The sequence below is a fragment of the Chrysochloris asiatica genome, unplaced genomic scaffold (genome assembly GCF_000296735.1).
Source record: "Chrysochloris asiatica unplaced genomic scaffold, ChrAsi1.0 scaffold00378, whole genome shotgun sequence".
In the NCBI taxonomy this organism is placed as follows: domain Eukaryota; kingdom Metazoa; phylum Chordata; class Mammalia; order Afrosoricida; family Chrysochloridae; genus Chrysochloris; species Chrysochloris asiatica.
The window spans coordinates 1,254,311-1,271,614 of NW_006408896.1; the positions used below are offsets into that span (position 1 = coordinate 1,254,311).

Here is a 17,304-nt window from a genome sequence, read left to right on the forward strand (position 1 = left end):
CTGATATTCTCTGCTTTCAGCCAAGATCCATCGGACATCAGCAATGATATCTCTTGTTCCACGGCCTCTTCTGAATCCAGCTTGAACCTCTGGATATGCCTTATTATTTAAAAAAGAGAGAGAGAGAGCTAAAAAGAATAGAGAGAAACGCTGTTAACTGATGGTACATGGAGGGGATTATAATCATTGTAAAGAGACAAGGTGTATAATTTGTTCACCATAAAACTGATGATCTACCCTGTTAACTTTCACTCAACTCACAATAAAAACATTTTTAAGAAAGAAAAAACAACAACAAAAAAAGAAGATGGAAGGAATGCACAGAGTCACTGTACCAGAAAGAAATGATTGATGTTCAGCAATTTGAAGAAGTAGCATATGATCAAGAGTCAATGATCCTGAAGGAAGAAGACCAAGGTACATTGAAGGCATTGACAATGAACAAGGCTCTGGGAGTTAATGGAATACAAATTGAAATCTCTCAACAAAGTGAGGAGGCACTCACTCATCTATGCCAGGAAATTTGGAAGACAACTACCTGGCCAACGGACTGGAAAAGACCCTTATGTGTGCCCATTTCAAACAGAGGTGAGCCAACGGAATGCGGAAATCATCAGACAGTATCATTAATATTCCATGCAAACATAATTTTGCTAAAGATAATTTAAAACTAGCTGGAACCATACATTGACAGAGAACTTCCAGAGGTTCAAGCCGGATTCAGACAAGGAAGTGGAATGAGGGATATCATTGCTATTGTCTGATGGATCTTGGATAAAAGCAGAAAATATCAGAAAGATGTTTACCTGTGCTTTATTGACTACACAAAGACTTTTGATTATGTGAATCATGACAAGCTATGGACAACATTGTGATGTATGAGTATTTTGGAACATTTAATTGTGCTCATGAGGAATCTGTACATAGACCAAGAGACTGTTGTTCAAACAGAACATGGGAACACCGAATGGTTTAAAATTAGGAAAGGTGAGCGCCAGCATTGTATTCTTTCACCATACCTTCTCAGTTTGTACGCTGAGCACATAATCCAAGAAGCTGAATTATGTGAAGAAAAACATGGCATCAGGATTGGAGGAAGACTCATTAACAACCTGCGATATGCAGATGATACAACCTTGCTTGCTGAAAGCCAAGACTTAACATACTTACTGACAAAGATCAAAGACCACACAGCCTTTGGTATGGATTGCACCTCAATGTAAAGAAAACAAAATCCTCACCACTGGACCCATAAACAGCATCCATATAAATGGAGAAAAGATTGAAGTTGTCAAAGACTTCATTTTACTTGCATCAACCAACACTCATGGAAGCAACAGTCAAGAAATCAAATGACATATTGCATTAAGCAAATTTGTTACACAAGACCTCTTCAAAGTGTTGAAGAACAAATGCGTCAGTTTGAAGACTAATGTGCACCTGACCCAAGGCATGGTATTTTCAATAACCTCATATGGATGCGAAAGCTGGACAGTGAATAAGAAAGACCGTAGAAGAATTTATGCATTTGAGTTGTGGTATTGGAGGAGAATATTGAAAGTACCATGGACTGCCAAAAGAACCAACGGATCTGTGTTGGATGAAGAGCAGGCAGAGTGTTCCTTGGAAGCCAGGATGGACAGACTGTCTCTCATTCTTTAGATTTATTATCAGGAGGGACCAGTCCCTGAAGAAGGATAACATGTTTCATCAAATGGAGGATCAGAGAAAAAGAGGAAGACCCCCAACAAGATGGCTTGGCCCAGTGGCAACAGCAAGGAGATCAAAGGCAGCCATGATTGTGAGGGGGCTCAGGACCGGGCAGTGCTTCCATCTGCTGTGCATAAGGTCACTATGAGTCAGTACTGACTCGATGGCACCGAACCAAAACATAGGGTTACAATGAGTCTGAATTGACTCAACAGCAATGGGTTTGTGTTTGGTGACGCAGACGGCAGACTTACGTTTCCTGCAGTGCCACTGGTTGAACTCAAACTGACAACCTTTTGGTGAAAACTGTTTGGGATGCCCAGGGTTCTTAGTGACAACTGATTTTTGACAAAAGGTGCAAAGCAAGTCGGGGGGCAGGTGGGGAGAGAGTCTTTCCAACAGTTGTTATGTCCAACACATGAGTGCAGACCCTTCCCTCACACTCTACACAAATAGTAACTCAAAATGAACCACCGATCCATGAAAGACAAAATCATAAATTAGGCTGGATCAAAAGTAAAAAAAAATCTCTACTTCAAATGACATCATTACAAAAATTAAAAGGCAAGTTATGGGTAAAGAGGAAATGTTTGCTAATCACACATTTCAGAAAAGGACGTATATTCAGAATTCCATAAAGAACACTTACAACTTGACAGTAAGACAAACAACCCAAGTACAAAATGGGCAAAAGTCTGAGCTGACATTTCACCATTTGTGGCTCTTAAAAGCACTTGATAAAATAGATGAGCGAGTCTGGTCCCCATTAAACCATTTGTTTAAAAAAACCACAGATGAAAGTTACAAAGACGCTCGCTTCACATCCACTGTTGTTGTTAGGTCCCAGCTTGGGTGAGACGGTTCCCAGTCACAGTGACGCAATGTAGGGTTTCTGAGGAGTGGGTTGAAACCACCAACCTTGAGGTTAGCAGTCCAGTGCTTAGCCTACAACGTCACACCAGGACTCCTCACACCCCTGGTGTGGTGGTGTAGAAAAAAAGACAGCACCAACAAGTGTGTGTACAGACCAAAGCCCTCCTATACTGCTTGTGGGAATGTCAAACATTCAGCCAATTTCTCCCAAATGTAAACATAAGTCTACCATTACCCAACCCCCAACTCCCCGCCATTGAGTCAATGCCAGCTCATTGTTGTTGTTGTTAGGTGCTGTCATATGAATTGGTACTGACTCATAGTAACACTATGCACAACAGAATGAAACACCACCCAGTCCTGCACAAGCGCACAACCGCTGCTATGCTTGAGCCCATTGGTGCTGCCACTGTGCCCATCCACCTTGTTGGGGGTCTTCCTCTTTTTCGCTGACTCTCCACTTTACCTAGCATGATGTCCTTCTCCAGGGGACTGGTCCCTCCTGATAATACGTCCAAAGTATGAGAGACAAAGTTTGGCCATCCTGGCTTCCAAGGAGCACTCTGGCTGCACTTCTTCCAACACAGATCTGTTTGTTCTTTAAATGGTCCCCAGTACTTTTAATATTCTCCCCCAACATCATAACTCTAATGCATCAATTCTTCTACGACCTTCCATGTTCACTGTACAACTTTCACACACATATGAGGTTATTGAGAAATACATGGCCTGGGTCAAGCACACCTTAGTCCTCAACCTGACATCTCTTTGTTCTTCAACACTTTAAAGAGGTCTTGAGGAGCAAATTTGACTAATGCACTATGTTGTTGAATTTCTTGACTGTTGCTCCCATGAGTGTTGGTGGTTGATCTGAGCAAAATGAAGTCTTTGACAATTTCAATCATTTCTCCGTTTATCTTGGTGTTATTTGTAAGTTTATCATGTTACATTGTTCATAGCGATGCTATAATAGTAGTAGTAGAACTACTCCAAAGGGTTTTTGAGGCTGTACAATCTTCACAGAAACACAGGGCCTCATCTTGCTGCTGGGGAGCACCTGGTGGACTTGAACCGCCGACCTTTCAGTTAGCAGTCCAACACTTAACCGACAGTGCCACCAGGGATCCTGAGTTTACCATAACCAAAACCTACCCCACTGCTATCAAGTTGATTCTGACTTAAGGTGAAAGTTTTCCAAAACTAAATCTTTGCCAGATTTGACAGCCTCATCTTTCTCCCACACAGTGCTGGTGGGTTTGAACTATCAACGTTGTGGCTAGCAGTTATCCTTCAGTACCTCCAGAGCTCCCTAATTTGCCAAGTTATGTTGCTAGATGCCATAGAGTCAGCTCTGACTCATAACAACCCCACGTATAGCAAAACAAAGCTCTACTCAGTCCTGCACCATTCTCATAATCAGTGTTTGGCTTAAGCTCATGGCTGCTACCACTGGGCCAATTCATCTCACTGAGAGTCTTCCTCTTTTTCACTGACCCTCCACTTAACCAAAGGAGCTCTGGTAGCATAGTGATTACGAATCAGGCTGTTAGCCTCAAGGTCAGCAGTTCCAAACTACCAGTTGTTTCGTGGGAGAAAGATGAGGTTTTCTGCTCCCGTAAAATTTACAGCCTCGGAAACCCTGTACAGGGTCGCTATGAGTCAGAACCGACTCCACGGCACATCACCACCAACCACCACCACTTTATCTTTCACCAGGGACTGGTCCCTCCTGACAACATATCCAAAGTATGAGAGATGATAATCTGGCCATCCTGGCTTCCAAGGAGCATTCTGGCTGTACTGTTTCCAAGACAGACTTGTTTACAGTTCTTCTGGCAGCCCATAATAAACAGACTCCAAGAGTCTTCTCCAACACCATAACTCAAAGACATCCATTCTCCTTTAGTCTGCCGCTCACTGTCCAGCTTTCACATGCGAACGTTTGTTGTTAAGTGCGACCCTGAACAGGGTTTCTGAGGCTGTAAATCCTTACGGGAGCAGAAAGCCTCATCTTTCTCACCTGGAGCAGCTGGTAGTTTCAAACTGCTGAGCTTGCGGTTTGCAGCCCGATTCATAACCACTACGCTACCAGAGCTCCTCACATGCATATGAGGTGACTAAAGGTACCATGGCTTGGGTTGGGCACACCTTAGTCCTCAATGTGACATCCTTGCTCTTGGACACTCTAAAGAGGTCTTGTGCGGCAGAGTTGCCCAATGCAATACGTGTTTGATCTCTTGACTGCTGCTTCCATGAGAAGTGACTGTGGATCCAAATAAAATGAAATCCTTGACAATTTCAATCTTATCTCTGTTTATCATGATGTTATTTATTGATCCCGTTGTAGAGATTTCATCTTCTTTACATTGAAATACTGAAGGCTATGTTCTTTGATCTCCATCAACATCCTGGTTTCAGCAAGCAAGGTTGTATCATCTGCATTGTTGTTGTTGTTGTTAAGTGCCATTGAGTCGGTTCCGACCCATAGCGACCCTGTACAGGGTTTCCGAGGGTGTAAATCTTTACAGGAGTAGAAAGCCTCTGCATATCTAAGGTTAATGAGCCTTTCTCCCATCCTGATTTCATGTTCTTCATAGAATCCAGCTTCTCAGTTAACTTGATCAGCATAGGGATTGAATAATTTGGTGAAAGGACGCAAACTTGGCGCACACCTTTCCTGTTTTTAAACCATGCAGAATGACTGCCTCTCTCTCTGCACAGGTTCTGGGTGAGCATGATGAGATGTTCTGGAATTTCCAGTCTTTGCAAAGTTACCCATAGTTTGTTATGATCTACACAGTCGAATGTTTTGCGGCAACAACAAAAACACAGATAAATCTCTTTCTGGTACCGCTTATAGCCAAAATCCAACTGACGTCAGCAATGATATCCCTAGTTCCACGTCCTCTTCTGAATCCAGCTTCCATTTCTGGCAGCTCACTGTCGATATATTGCTGGAACCATTTTTTAATTATCTTCAGCAAAATTTTTATTGCATGTGACATCAATGATATTGTTAGCTAGCTGATTTTCGTGTTCGGTTGGGTCGCCGTTCATCTGAGTGAGCATAAATACGCATCTCTTCCAGTCAGTTAGCCAGGTAGCTGTCTTCCAATTTTCTTGGAATAGATGAGTGAACGCCTCTAGTGTCCTCAGTTTGGTGAAAGATTTCGACTGTATTCCATCGATTCCTACAGTTTTGTTTTTCACCAATGCAGCTTGGGTTTCTGCCTTGAATACCATTGGTTCTTAATCATATATGCCTCTTAAAATGACTGAACAGCGACCAGTTCTTCTTGTTACAGTGACTGAGTATCTTCTTTTTTTTTTTTTTTTTTTCCTTTCCATCTTCTTTTGATGCTTCCTGCATCGTTCAGTATTCTGCCCACAGAGTCCTTCACTGTTTGTTTCAGGTTGAGGCTTCAATTTTTCTTCAGTTCTTTCAGCCTAAGAAACACTGAGCATGTTCTACCCTTTTGGTTTTCTGAGTCCAGGTCTTTGTACATTTCATTATAATACTTTATTTAATCTTTCAGAGCTGCGTTGTGAAATATTCCACTCAGCTCTTTTACGTCATCATTTCTTCCACTCACTGTATTCATAGGCAATTTTCAGAGTGTCTTCTGACCTTCACTTTGGTCTTTTCTGTCATTCTGTCTTTTTAATGACCTTTTGCTTTCTTTGTGTATGATGTTCTTGATGTCATCTCTTTAGGTCTTCGGTCATTAGCGTCTAATGCATCAACTCTGTTCCACAGATGGTCTCTAAACTCAGGTGGGATATACTCAAGGTCGTGTTTTGATTCTCGTGACCTTGTTTTAATTTTCTTCAGTTTCAGCCTGAACTTGCCTATGAGCAGTTGATGATCTGTTCCACAGTCTGCCCCAGCCTTGTTTTAACTGAAAATATTGAACTTCTCCATTGTCTCTTCCCACTGATAGAGTCGATGGGTTCCTGTGTGTTCCATCTGGTGAGGTCCCTATGTGTAGTCACCATTTATGTGGTTTAAAGAAGGTTTTTGCAGTGAAGAAGTCATTGGTCTTGCAAAATGTTATCGTTTATTCTAAGTTTACCATAGGCCCAATAATTCCACTCTTCAGTATTTATCTATGAAAAATGAAGAATGTGTCCACGGTTCACAAGGAGTCCTAGTTGGTGCTGTAAGATAAGCACTGAACTGCTAACAGAAAAGTCAGTGGTTCAAATATACCAGCAGCCGCTCCTCAGAAACCCTATACAGGTACCAACTCAACAGCACTTAACAATAATTACAACAGCTACAAAATGGAAGCATCCCCAATGCCCATCACCTGGTGAGTACAGAAGCAGATGTGACCCATGGACCTAATGAACCACCGACAGGTGCTGCCTCATGGGTGGACCCTGGCACATGATGCAGAGGGAGAGATGACAGACAGCAACTACTGCCAGTTGTATGACTGAGTTCATGGGATCTCTAGAAACAGAAAGCAGGCCCGTGGAACGGGAAGTGGACTGAAGGGACCTTTGAGGTGAAGGGAGGCCTGAACTTGGATTCCAGGTCTGGTCGTCCAGCTCAGAAAGCAAGCCGAAATCACAGGAAGTCATGGAGAGTTGCTGGGTTTCATGGTACGGAAATGATACCTCAAGGTTGCAGTTTTAAAAATAGATTTCCATGTCATCTTCTGTGAAATAGACTGCCTCAGAGCAGTTGTGTAAGCAGAATTTGATTTTTATTCAAAATAAAGCCAGCTGAAAAGAGATGACTGGGACCCTGGTCCCTTGATCACCACTACCATCAATGCCTGGTCTCAAGTCCTCACCTCAAGCCCCCTGCAAAGGCCTACATCCACTCCAGTCCCACTGAGGATGCCCGATGCCCCAGCTGAGCCCCAGGGTCACGATAGGACCTGCAGAACGTGCCCTAGAAGAGCCCTCACTGGACCTGAGGTGCCCATGGTGGAATGGTGCCCTCACACCTCCTCCTCTCCAGAGGCCCCACTTGGCTCTGCCCCCACCAAAGCCTCGCCCACACTCATCCTCACCTGCTAAGCTATTCTGAGAGGTCTGCCCACACCCCTAAGGAGCCCTGGTGATGTAATAATTAAACGCAATAATTAATAATTAAGTGCTAACTGAAAGGTCCAAGGTCAGAACCACCAACCACTCCTGAGAAAGATTGTTGTCATTGTTGCTACGTGCCATCGAGTTGGTTCTGACTCATAGGGACCCTGTGTAGCAGTGGTGGTGGTGTTTATGTGCCACAGAGTCGGTTCCGACTCATAGCGACCCTGCACAGGGTTTCTGAGGCTGGAAATCCCTGGGGAACGGCTGGTAGATTCAAACTGCTGACCTTGAGGTTCGCAGCCCAACTTGTAACCACTATGCTACCAGAGCTCCTTATAGCAGCAGTGGGGAACATTTTTCTGCCAAACTTTGTAAAATCATTGGCAGGCCATACAAAATTATCAATTTAAAAACTAGCCTGCTAAAAAGAGCTAAAATGAGTAGAGAGAAATACTGTTAACTGATGGTACATGGAGAGGATTATAATCATTGTACTGAAACAAAGTATATGATTTGTTGAATGTAAAACTGATGATCTGCCCTGTAAACTTTCACTCAATCCACAATAAAACCTTTCAAAAAATAATAATAATAAAATAAAGTATTAAAGACCAAAAAAAAAAAAAAAAAATTAATGCGGTACAGGTTGGGGAATATAGGTAATAAACTGTGCAAAGGCAGAAAGAAGATCCTGGGAGAATTTTTTTTTAATTGTAATTAAGAGTTGAGAGAATAATTCTGAAATAAATAAATTATTTTAGGAAAACAAAATTAGCCTGCTATATTTGATCAAACATTTCATAACTTACCCCTAATGTGATGGACCACAGGACAGTAGAACTGTGCAGAGGGCTTCAAAGACTGTAAATCCTTTTGGAAACCAATCACCACATCTTTCTTCCTCCTCGGAGTTGCTGCTGGGTTCAAAGTGCTGACCTTTCAGTTAGCAACCGAGTGCTTAACCAGAGCTCCTAACTGGGTCATTTATACGTCATTATGTGGGTTATACGATTAGAAAATTTTAAATTAGTAGGTTTTTGGGTTTGTTTTGTTTTGTTTTTTTGCTATTTACAATAAAAAAAAGAGGAGAAATGTTACATTTTGAGAAAAAAATGCAGGAAAAAAGTATGGAAAATTAACGTTAAGTACTGGTACCATTTTAAATTGAATTTTGATTGCTTTATTGAAATAGAGCATGCACCATTTTAAAGATTCAAATAGTACACAAATATCCATAATAAATGGCATTATTTCCTGCCTTGCCTCTTTTTCTCTAACCCTCTACCCTGGAGGGAACCACTTTTCTTCTGATGATACTTCCATATTTCTAAATGCTTATATTGCTTTTTAAGGAGCTCTGGCAGCGTAGTGCTTACGAATCGGGCTGTGAACCTCAGGGACAGCAGTTCGAAACTACCAGCCGTTCCGTGGGAGAAAGATGAGGCTTTCTGCTCCCATAAAGATTTACAGTCTCAGAAACCATGTACAGGGTCGCTGTGAGTCGGAGCTGACTCCACAGCACATAACAACAACAACATATTGCTATTTGGAGTCCTGGTGTGACTCTGTGGGTTGATGCTCCAGACTGCAAAGCCGTTTGAACTGTAAGGTTGGCGGTTCAAGCTCACCAGCTGCTCCTTGGAAACCCTATACAGGATCACTAAGGGTCAGGACTGACTCGCTAGCACTCACCAACAACAATGTGATATCTGGAACTGCAGTTGTCTTGGCAGGGCCAAACCAAATGATTTTGATGGCCTTATACGGCCCATAGGCCAGAGGTTCCCCACCCCAACTGCTTAGGGTTTCCGAAGAACAGCTGGTGGGTTTGAACCACTGACCTTGTGGTTAGCAGTCCTGTGCTTATCCTAGAGTGCCACTCCAGGACTCTCTGTAAAGAAACCTTGGGAAACCTCTACTCTATTCTGTGATGGATGCAGCCGCCATGTGTTGTTTAGGGGCCCACACTCCAAGAATTGAAGTTCTGGTGTGGCGTTGTAGGATAAGCACTGGACTGCTAACCTCAAAGTTGGCGGTTCAAACCTGCCAGCCATACTCAGAAGCACTGAGTTGGAACCAACTAGATGTCACTTAACAACAACAACAATTCATAGGGTCATAACGTGTGTCCCCTTAGCTCTACCCCCTTGCCTACATACACACGCACACAGAGACACACATGTGAATACATACACACATGGGGTGTGTACACTAACAACAATCCCTAGGATGGCAACATGTTCCCAGGCTCCCTACACACATGTGAATTCACATACATTCACATGGGACACCCGGAATGCAACCCCGTCTATGGGGGTGTCGGCACGCTGGCATGGGAAGGGCTACGATCTAGCTCTTTGGCTCCCTGTCTGCTCCTTCCCATATCAGCCCCAGGATGGGGGGCAGGAGGGATGGTCAGTGAAGGGGGGTGGGAGCTGTAGAGAGCAGAATGCTGGGGAAGCAGAAGCTTGTGGTGGGGGGGGCACGGGGTCGGCGGGGCGGGGCCCGGGGGTCGAGGGGGGGGGGGGGGGGGGGGGGGTTGCGGGCAGGAGACTGAAGGAGTGCAGGGGAGCTCCTATGTCCATGATGGGGGAGGTGGTATAAGGCTGTAGGGCTCTGAGCACCCCAGCCTGGTCCCTGTCCCACCCCACCCCACCCGACCCTTCCCTGCACCCCATCAGGGCCCTGAGGGATCCGCCGCAGTCCAGGATGGTCTGCCTACCCCAAAGCCTGCCCCTCACTAGGAACAAGCAAGAGGGAGGCCAGTGGGGCCTCCCATCCACTCCAGCCTCCTTCTGGCTGTGGAGACCCAGACCACCCAGCCCCTGTTGTCTCTGCCCCGCCCCCAAGCGACTCTCTGGGGACACCATCCCCTCCTGCTCCCCATTGCTCTTGCTCCAGACACTCGCTGCCCCTCAGACTCACAGCCATCCCCCTCCCCAGATCTGCCCCCCCTGCCTCAGGGCTTCGAGCCAAGTCCCCCCCCCCCCCATTGATGTTATCCAGTGCTCTTGTGATGGCTCCCAGAACCCAGATGACCTTGAGTGCCCACAGGCGCCCCAGAGGTCATCAGGGCCCAGCCATGTAGACCTGAATCAGGAGACCAGTAGGTGAGTGCAAGTGTCCCCCAGCAACTCCCCTTGTGTCCTCCTGTCTCTCTCTCTGTCGCTCTCCCTCTCTCTCTCTCTCTCACACACACACACACACACACACACACACCGCACCCAAGGAGCTGAGTCACCCGGAGACTCCCCACGTACACTGTGCCCTTTGAGGGACAGTGAGTCACACAGTAACAGCAGCCACGTCAGATGGGCCCAGGGCACTGTCCCTGAACAGGTGCACACACACATGCATGTACACACAGTGGAGCTCATGGATTACACAGAGACACGTGTGTACATACACACACACACAGATACAGCCACAGAGTCACACAGACACATGTGCATGCACACACAGTGGAGCACATGGATAACACTGAGACACGTGTGTACACACACACACAGATGCAGCCACAGAGTCACACAGACACGTGTGCATGCACACACAGTGGAGCACACGGATCACACACACAGAGATGCAACCAGATTCACAAAACACGCACACATGCACCCAGTGGAGCATGCAGATTACACAGAGACACAGATGCAGCCATGCACATTCACACAGGCACACATAGTGGGGGACACACAGATTACACTGACATACCTATGTGTGCATACACATGTAGATGCAGACTGACAGTCATACATGCATGTATACCCAGTAAGGAACACAGATTACACACAGACACACACTTGTGCATACAGACAGGTGCAACCACACAGATTCATACCAACACACAGTGGAGTACACAGATTACACATATGCTGACACATATGCATGCGTGCACACACATTCATTTGTGGCCTAGTAAGGACCTTCTAGAGGAGAGAGAGGTGACCAGCAAATGGCTTGGGCTAAGGGAACTGGACCTCCAGAACCCTCTGGGGCCAAGGCCTGAGCTCCCTTGCCCTCCTTAGGTCCAAAGCAGCCTTTGATGGGCTCCAGTCTGGCCACAGGTCCTTTGCTCTTGAGACCTCCTGAGGGACCCCACAACTGCTCTGCCTGTGAGAATGCTGAGCGGCTTGTAAGCCCAGTCTCCCAGCTGGAGAAGCTAAGGTCTGAGGTTTTCTCACTGGCAGGATGCAGTGTGTGCAAGCTGTGGCATTTGTACCCTCCCACCTGTCCTGGGGTACCTGGTCCCTCTGCTGAGGGGCTTCCTGCATGCACCCCAGTTTCCATTCAACAGCCACTCTCAGAACAGCAGCTGTGAGGCTAGGACTCCACCTCAGGTCTCTAGACCACACCCAGAAGTTGTCATGCCTACTTGTTGAGAGTTGGTAACTGGCCCTCATCCTGGGAGAGTCCCCTTGGTCAGGAATGTCTGGGTGTCTCCCGAGTAAAGGGACCCTTTGAGCTGGCAAGGAGGATGGGGAGCCTTACTGTGGGGACCCTCTCCAGGGTGTAGTGTTGAGGACCTCCGCTGGGGTGCTCTGTGGGGTGAGATGGGGGCCCCCTATAGGGTGCTATAAGGAGCTGTGGTCGCGTAGTGGTTACTAATTGGGCTGCGAACCTTAAGGTCAGCAGTTAGGAACTCCCAGCTGTTGCATGGGAGAAAGATGAGGCTTTCTGCTCCCGTAAAGATTTACAGCCTTGGAAACCCTGTACAGGGTTGCTATGAGTCGGTTCCGACTCCCTGGCACACCACCACCACCATAGGGTGTTAAGTGGGGTGGACTGATCATCCTTTCCGTGTCCTCCTTGAGGTCTTTTACTGACACTAAGGGTCATGAACCGCGCCCCACCTCCCTCCAGTCCCTGGTCCTCTTTGCACCTCACCCACACACCCACTCACTGGATAGAGAAATGAGGTCAGAGGGGCCCTGATGCTCTTGGGGATGGGTCTGAGACTCCTGGTCCTGGACTCGAGTTTGAGGTAGACCCTGCCTGGCCAGACCCAGTGAGTGAAGCCTCCACTGGCCTACTGGTCACTGGTGTTCCGACCCAGGCGCTCTGCAACCCAGGGCAGCCCCAGGGCCTTCCCTGTCCCCACAGGCCTCTGCGCAGGGTCAGGTTGGACCTCACCTCTCCCGCTTTCAGGGGTGACTCTGAGCATAAGGAACATAGGGTCTGGCTTCAGGGTGGGGGCCAGGAGCACAGAGGACCCTGGGACACTAACTCCCATCACAGTGCCTGCCCCCAGGTTGCTGAGGTCGGTCACCTTGGGCCTGAGCCCCAGGGTCAGGGGTAGAACTCTCAGACCCTACCCCAATGGAGTGCCCGCTAGGCCTGGGGTGCCCACATGGCATGGTGCCTGGGCTCTCCTCTGTCCACAGAGCCAGGGGGCACCTGGAGGGGCTGAAGGAGGCTCAGAGCGCACTGTGTCATGAGAGGGCTCACGGGGCTCTGCTCCTGTGCCCATTGAGTGGACAGACAGGAGCCTTGAGGGGGTCCCCAGTCCTGAGCCTGTTTCCCCCATCAGGTTCCCACAGGGCTGGTTCCGGCCCTGGTTGGTGGGGTTATTGGGGGCGCTAAACAGGGCCTCCCAGCCCGGGAGCATTGCCCTTCCTCTCTCAGCACTGGCACCGAAAGAAACTGAGGGTTGGTTTCTGGGCTGCACATAAGGCAGGCACTTGGTGAAGGCTTAGTAACACAAGATGTTCCCTGACTGTCCAGCCGACCATGGACATCAGCTCCCCATCTGTAATGGGCAGCCCCTCAGCCTGTCCTCCCAGAATCTCAGAATCTGGAGTGGACTCTGGCCCCCCCTTCCTCCCCAGGGAGGAGTCACAACTTCAGGGGACCCCAATTCCCTTCCCCAGCACCCCAAGGCCAAGTGTCATTGGTACCCAGCAGGCACGCTCCCAGCATCACATGGGATACACTTGGGGTCCAGAATTCTGCAGTGTCCACTGTGGACTGGGCCCACAGGGATGCCTCTGAAATCTCACTGTAGTCCAGGCAACCCACACCCCTCCTAGTTCGAGACTACCATCCCTCCTAGTTCAAGACAAGCTCACGTTAGGGGCTGCGAGGGGCACTTTGCCCAGGAGACCGTCTTGCTTCTTCATGGTGTGGGGCAATGTCCAAAGCCCCCATTTAACTGGAACGCCAGTCAAGTCGTGGGTACCCCCAAATCACAGGAGCTCCCTGTGATGAGAGGGGCAGACTGGGAGTGGGTGTAACGGCTCTGTGGTGAGATCAGGGACGGAAGGGGCTGCTGCATGCTCACAGGACAGGGCTGAAGGTGTGGTGGGGCCAGCTTCCTCTGGCCTTTGCTGACCCTGACCCCTCCCCCATCTTCATATCTGCCCTCCACGCTGCCCCCACCCAGGGGTCATTCCCTCAACTGTCTCTCACTAGAGCCCCAAGGGAGTCTCCCATCCTCCACTGCTTAGCACCAACCCCCTCCCATCCAACTGTCCTCCTCTGCCAGCCCCAACTAGGGACCACCCAACTTCCAAGGCACCTTAGAGAAAGGGAGGCCAGGATCCAGCTACACAAATCTGGCATATGCGGGAACCATCAAGTAGCCCCTAGTGGATCCCAGGCCCCGCCCCTCCCTCACAGAACCTCCCCTTTTCTCACGCAGGTCCGCAGCCCAAAAATCACCATATGCCTATATATACAAAAGAATTTAATTGAAATGCCTGTATAAAAAATATGACCTCCATACATTTCACACTTCCGAACTGAAAGAACCCCCCCACGATGCCTACACACACCGGGGTCACAGAAACACAGCTGCTAAAATAAATTAAAGGCTTGCGACTCTGTCCCACCCCAACCCCCAGCTCCTAGAGCCAACAAGCAAACTGTACAGGATCAATAATTTAAAACCCGCCACCCACACAGCCCAGGACGGCGGCACCACCCCCTCCCCTTAAATTAGCCACTGTACAAGGTCATCTTCCGGCAGACACAGGTGGGAAAGGGGACAGACAGCAGGCAAACGATCAAGACTTGGGGGTCAGGACCCTGTGCCCCCCTTCCTGCCGCCCCAGGGACCTGAAGGGGGCGGGGCCGCTCACACAGAGCAACCTCAACAAATAAATTAAACCAATAAATAGGCGCGGGGGCGGGGCCGGGGCCATGGCAAGGGGTCACACTATAAATAAGACGGGCCCCGCGCGCCCCTTGCATTGCTTGTGCAGAACATGCCCAGACGAACACCGTGAGACTCGGGGAGGGGGCTGAGTCCTGGACCACCCACACAGCACTCTGGATCCAGGCAGGGCAGGCGGGCGGGACAGCTGCCTCCGGGAGCAGTGCAGGGCCGGGCCGTTCGGTCTTGGTCTTGGGGTCAAGCTTTCACTCTGCGGGTGGGCAAGGCCTCGATCAAGGGGGCCTCTTTGGACCGGCAGCGCTGGAGCAACCAAGTCCCGTGGGAGCAGCGTTCGAAAAGGCACTCAAAGCAAAGGAAACCGAGGCCAGGGCCCCGGCCAGTCACTGCGCTGGCCTGGAGGTGGCCAGGCTGAGGCGTCTTTCTGGAGCAGCCAGCACACACACTCCCGTGCTGCCCCTCACAAGCTCTCACTACTGGAGGTGGTACTGGCGCCATCGTCGGGGTGCATGGCACAAAGCCGCAGGTCACAGGTCTCCAGGGCGCCGTCGGCCCCCAGCATCCAGGGGTGGGCGGCAATCTGCTCTAGGGTGGGCCGCTCGGAAGGGCGAAGGGACAAACACCACTCAATCAGCTGCTGGCACTCTGCGGGGAGAAGGGAATTAGTTAGACAAAGAAGCCAGGGCCTCCCAGAAGCCCGGACCCCCAGGAACCCAGCTCATGTACCTGGGGAGACCCTCCTGCGGAAGAAGAGGCGGCCCCGCAGAATCTCCTCATCCTGTTCAAAGGGGATGTCCCCGCAGACCATGTCGTAGAGCAGCACACCCAGAGACCATACGGTGGCAGATCGCCCATGATAGCGGTGGTAACGGATCCACTCCGGCGGGCTGTACACCCTAGTGCCTGCCAAGGGCACACAGGAATGAGGCTGCCATCCCCAATGCACACACAACCCAGAGCTGCGCAGACGCGCCTGCCAGGAGAGGCAGCCTGGAAAAACTCCGGCGGCCAGCCTGCTGGCGCGGCCCTCCAAAGGGAGGCACCAGGGCCGGCCCCGCCCCCGCAGCTGGCCCAGTGGGGGAGGCCCGGGGTCACATGAGCGCATGCTCGGGTTTCACAACAAACAGATGTGAAGTAAGGATACGGGAGAAGTAGTCTGACGGGTGGCGCGGAGGCGGGAGGAGAGGGGGTGGTGCGGGATGTCTGCGCCCCCGCCCGGCGACTGCGGAGCAGGGAGGCGGGGGAGTTGGGCGGGGAGCCCGGGCTTCCCCGAGCTCCGCAATGCGGGGATCTCTGCTGCGGCACCCCCGCGCTCAGCACGCACGCAGCACCGCCCCCCACGCAGGGAAGGCCCAACCACGCGGGGGCTCCCCGCTTCTCCAGCGCAGACGCGCGGTCACTGCCAGTGACACACACTCCCGGGCCCCGGCTGCGTCACGCCGCCCCCAGCCCGCTATCACACGGCCTTGAAGGCTCCCACGCGCCACCGTCACGAACTGACTCGTGATCACTGGCTCGCAGCCCCCCACCTCCCCCCGCGCCGCGCGCAAAGTCTCAGCCCCAACAGTCGCGGCTCTCTGCGCCCCCTCCCCCAGCGGGCGTTAACCCGCCAGCCCGGGGAAGGTGGGGAACGTTGGCGGCCCGGCCCTCCGGCCGCCCGCTGCGCTCACCGTCAAAGTCCGTGTAGACCGTGTCCTTGAGCAGCGCGCCCGAGCCGAAGTCGATGAGCTTGAGCTCGCCCGAGCGCAAATCCACCAGCAGGTTCTCGTCCTTGATGTCGCGGTGCACCACCCCGCACGCGTGGCAGTGGCGCACCGCAGCCAGCACCTGCGTGAAGAAGCGCCGCGCCAGGGGCTCGGCCAGGGCGCCGCGCTCCGTGATGAAGTCGAACAGGTCCTGCGCCGGCTCGGGCCGCTCCAGCACCAGCAGGAAGCCGTCGGGCCGCTCGAACCAGTCCAGCAGGCGGATGACGCCGCGCGCGCCGCCCGCCGCGCCCACCTTGCGCAGCAGCACCACCTCCAGGGGCACGGCCGCGCCGCCCTGCGGGAAGCGGCGTCAGCACACAAAGCGAGCGGCGCGGCCGGCGTAAACAATGCGCCCGGGCCCCGCGCCCCGCGCCCGCACTCACCAGACTACCCCACTCGGTCACTCGCTCCTTCACCACGTGTTTCACGGCCACCTGGGGATGGGGGACGCGGAGGTCAGGCCGGCGCGGGGCACGCAGAGGATGCGCGTGGGGCCCGCCCGGCTGCCAAACTCACCGGGAGCCCGTCGGCGAGGCGGCTGCCCGCGTAGACGGTGCCGAAGCCACCGCTGCCCAGCACGGCGCCCACCTGGTACGCCTTCTCGAAGCTCTCCTTGTCCGCCTTGGCTGCGGGGCGCACACAGGGCGGGGTTGGCGACAGACCGTCCACCCGCCCGCCGGTGCCCACCCGCCCTGTCCAGCCGCGGCCCCGCACGCCCACCTGGCTGCAGGATCTTCACCGGGAGGTGATCCACGCCGCCGGGCCCGCACAGGTGCGCCAGGGAGCCAAACTTGGAGAGCAGCATCGCGGGCGGCGGCGGGG

General features: G+C 51.0%; 1 protein-coding gene across 1 annotated transcript; it reads right to left on the bottom strand.

Moving 5' to 3' along the window:
- Positions 1-15,197: 15,197 nt before the first annotated feature.
- On the bottom strand, positions 15,198-17,294 carry PIM3 (pim-3 oncogene). Its single transcript, XM_006876397.1, has 6 exons — positions 17,203-17,294; positions 16,999-17,108; positions 16,866-16,916; positions 16,408-16,777; positions 15,464-15,640; positions 15,198-15,382 (listed from the first exon to the last, which is right to left on the bottom strand). The coding sequence occupies exons 1-6, from the start codon at positions 17,285-17,287 to the stop codon at positions 15,198-15,200; spliced, it is 978 nt and encodes a 325-aa protein (XP_006876459.1). The 5' UTR covers positions 17,288-17,294.
- Between the last annotated feature and the right edge of the window lie 10 nt (positions 17,295-17,304).